Source organism: Nestor notabilis, unplaced genomic scaffold (assembly GCF_000696875.1).
Source record: "Nestor notabilis isolate BGI_N333 unplaced genomic scaffold, ASM69687v1 scaffold15883, whole genome shotgun sequence".
Classification (NCBI taxonomy): Eukaryota; Metazoa; Chordata; class Aves; order Psittaciformes; family Psittacidae; genus Nestor; species Nestor notabilis.
The window spans coordinates 1-1,106 of NW_009922523.1; the positions used below are offsets into that span (position 1 = coordinate 1).

A 1,106-nucleotide genomic window follows, 5' to 3' on the forward strand; every position below is an offset into this window, starting at 1 on the left:
AGCTGAAGCAGGGCTTCAACCGGCACCTCCACTTCACCCTGGTCAAGGACCGCAACGTGGCCACCCCCCGCGACTACTACTTCGCCCTGGCCCACACCGTGCGGGATCATCTGGTGGGGCGCTGGATCCGCACCCAGCAGTACTACTACGAGAAGGACCCCAAGGTGGGAGCGAGGGGATGCTGGGCGGGACCTCTCTTTGCAGGGCGGGGGATGGGAGGGAGCCCACCCCCTTTACCCAAGGTGGTTTCTGCAGGGTGAGAGAGGGGGAATTCGTACAACCATTGTAACCCCTTGGGTGCAAACCGTCCCTCTGCGAGCATGCCAGAAGAATATAGAAATGGGGGGCTCGGCTTTTCTTGGATTTGGGGATATTCCTCTTAACCCTGCTGAGCAGAGGGACTGGACTTTAACAAGGGGGAGTCCACTGTTCTTTGCTTTGCAAAACAAACAGTGCAGCTTCGCTGGGAGCTGGGTGCAGGGCATGGGAACAGTGTTTGTTGTCCCACAGTGCTGGCGTGGGTGAGCTCTACCCAAAGCAGCTGCAAAGCCTTCTAGGGTGAATTGCTTGAAGGGCTTAAATGAACGTGAAGCCATCTGCAAGCAGATCTTGTCTGAAAGAGGCACAAGCCTAATCTGTGCTGCAGGGATCCCAAGTGAGACAGATCTGGTTTAGTGCAGGAATTCCTGCTCGTCCAAACTGGCCTGCGCGCACTGAGCCACAGGGCTCTGGCTGCTTGGGGATTAAGCAGTAATCCCCTCCTGCAACCTGGATGGTTCTGTCACCTCCAATTTCCTTCCTGCAAGGGTGGCCCTGCCAACACCTCGCTGGGCCTGTGCCAGCCCCTGATAGCTCAGCTCCCTGCCATGTCCTGTAGGGGTGAGAAAGAGATGAGCCTCTTCAGGGCTTTAGTCTGGGGACTCTCCTGTATAGCTCATCCGCGCTGGGTCCCATCCACCCCGCATCACAGCTTCCAGCTCTGCTGGGACCAAGCCAGTAAACCCAACCCATCCTGCCCAGCACGCAGAGTCACAGACTGGTTTGGGTTGGAAGGGACCTTAAAGATCATCCAGTTCCAACCTGCTACGACAGACCAGGACACCTTC

The 1,106-nt window shown here is 57.1% G+C and overlaps 1 protein-coding gene across 1 annotated transcript in view; it reads left to right on the plus strand.

Annotated features, from left to right (window-relative positions):
- Positions 1 to 3: 3 nt before the first annotated feature.
- Positions 4 to 1,106, plus strand: part of LOC104403506 (glycogen phosphorylase, liver form-like) — a gene marked incomplete at its 5' end in the record, with an annotated part of 11,646 nt that continues 10,543 nt past the window's right edge. The window contains 1 exon segment of the mRNA XM_010011658.1: positions 4 to 164. Within this exon segment, the coding sequence (XP_010009960.1) occupies positions 4 to 164 (161 nt within the window).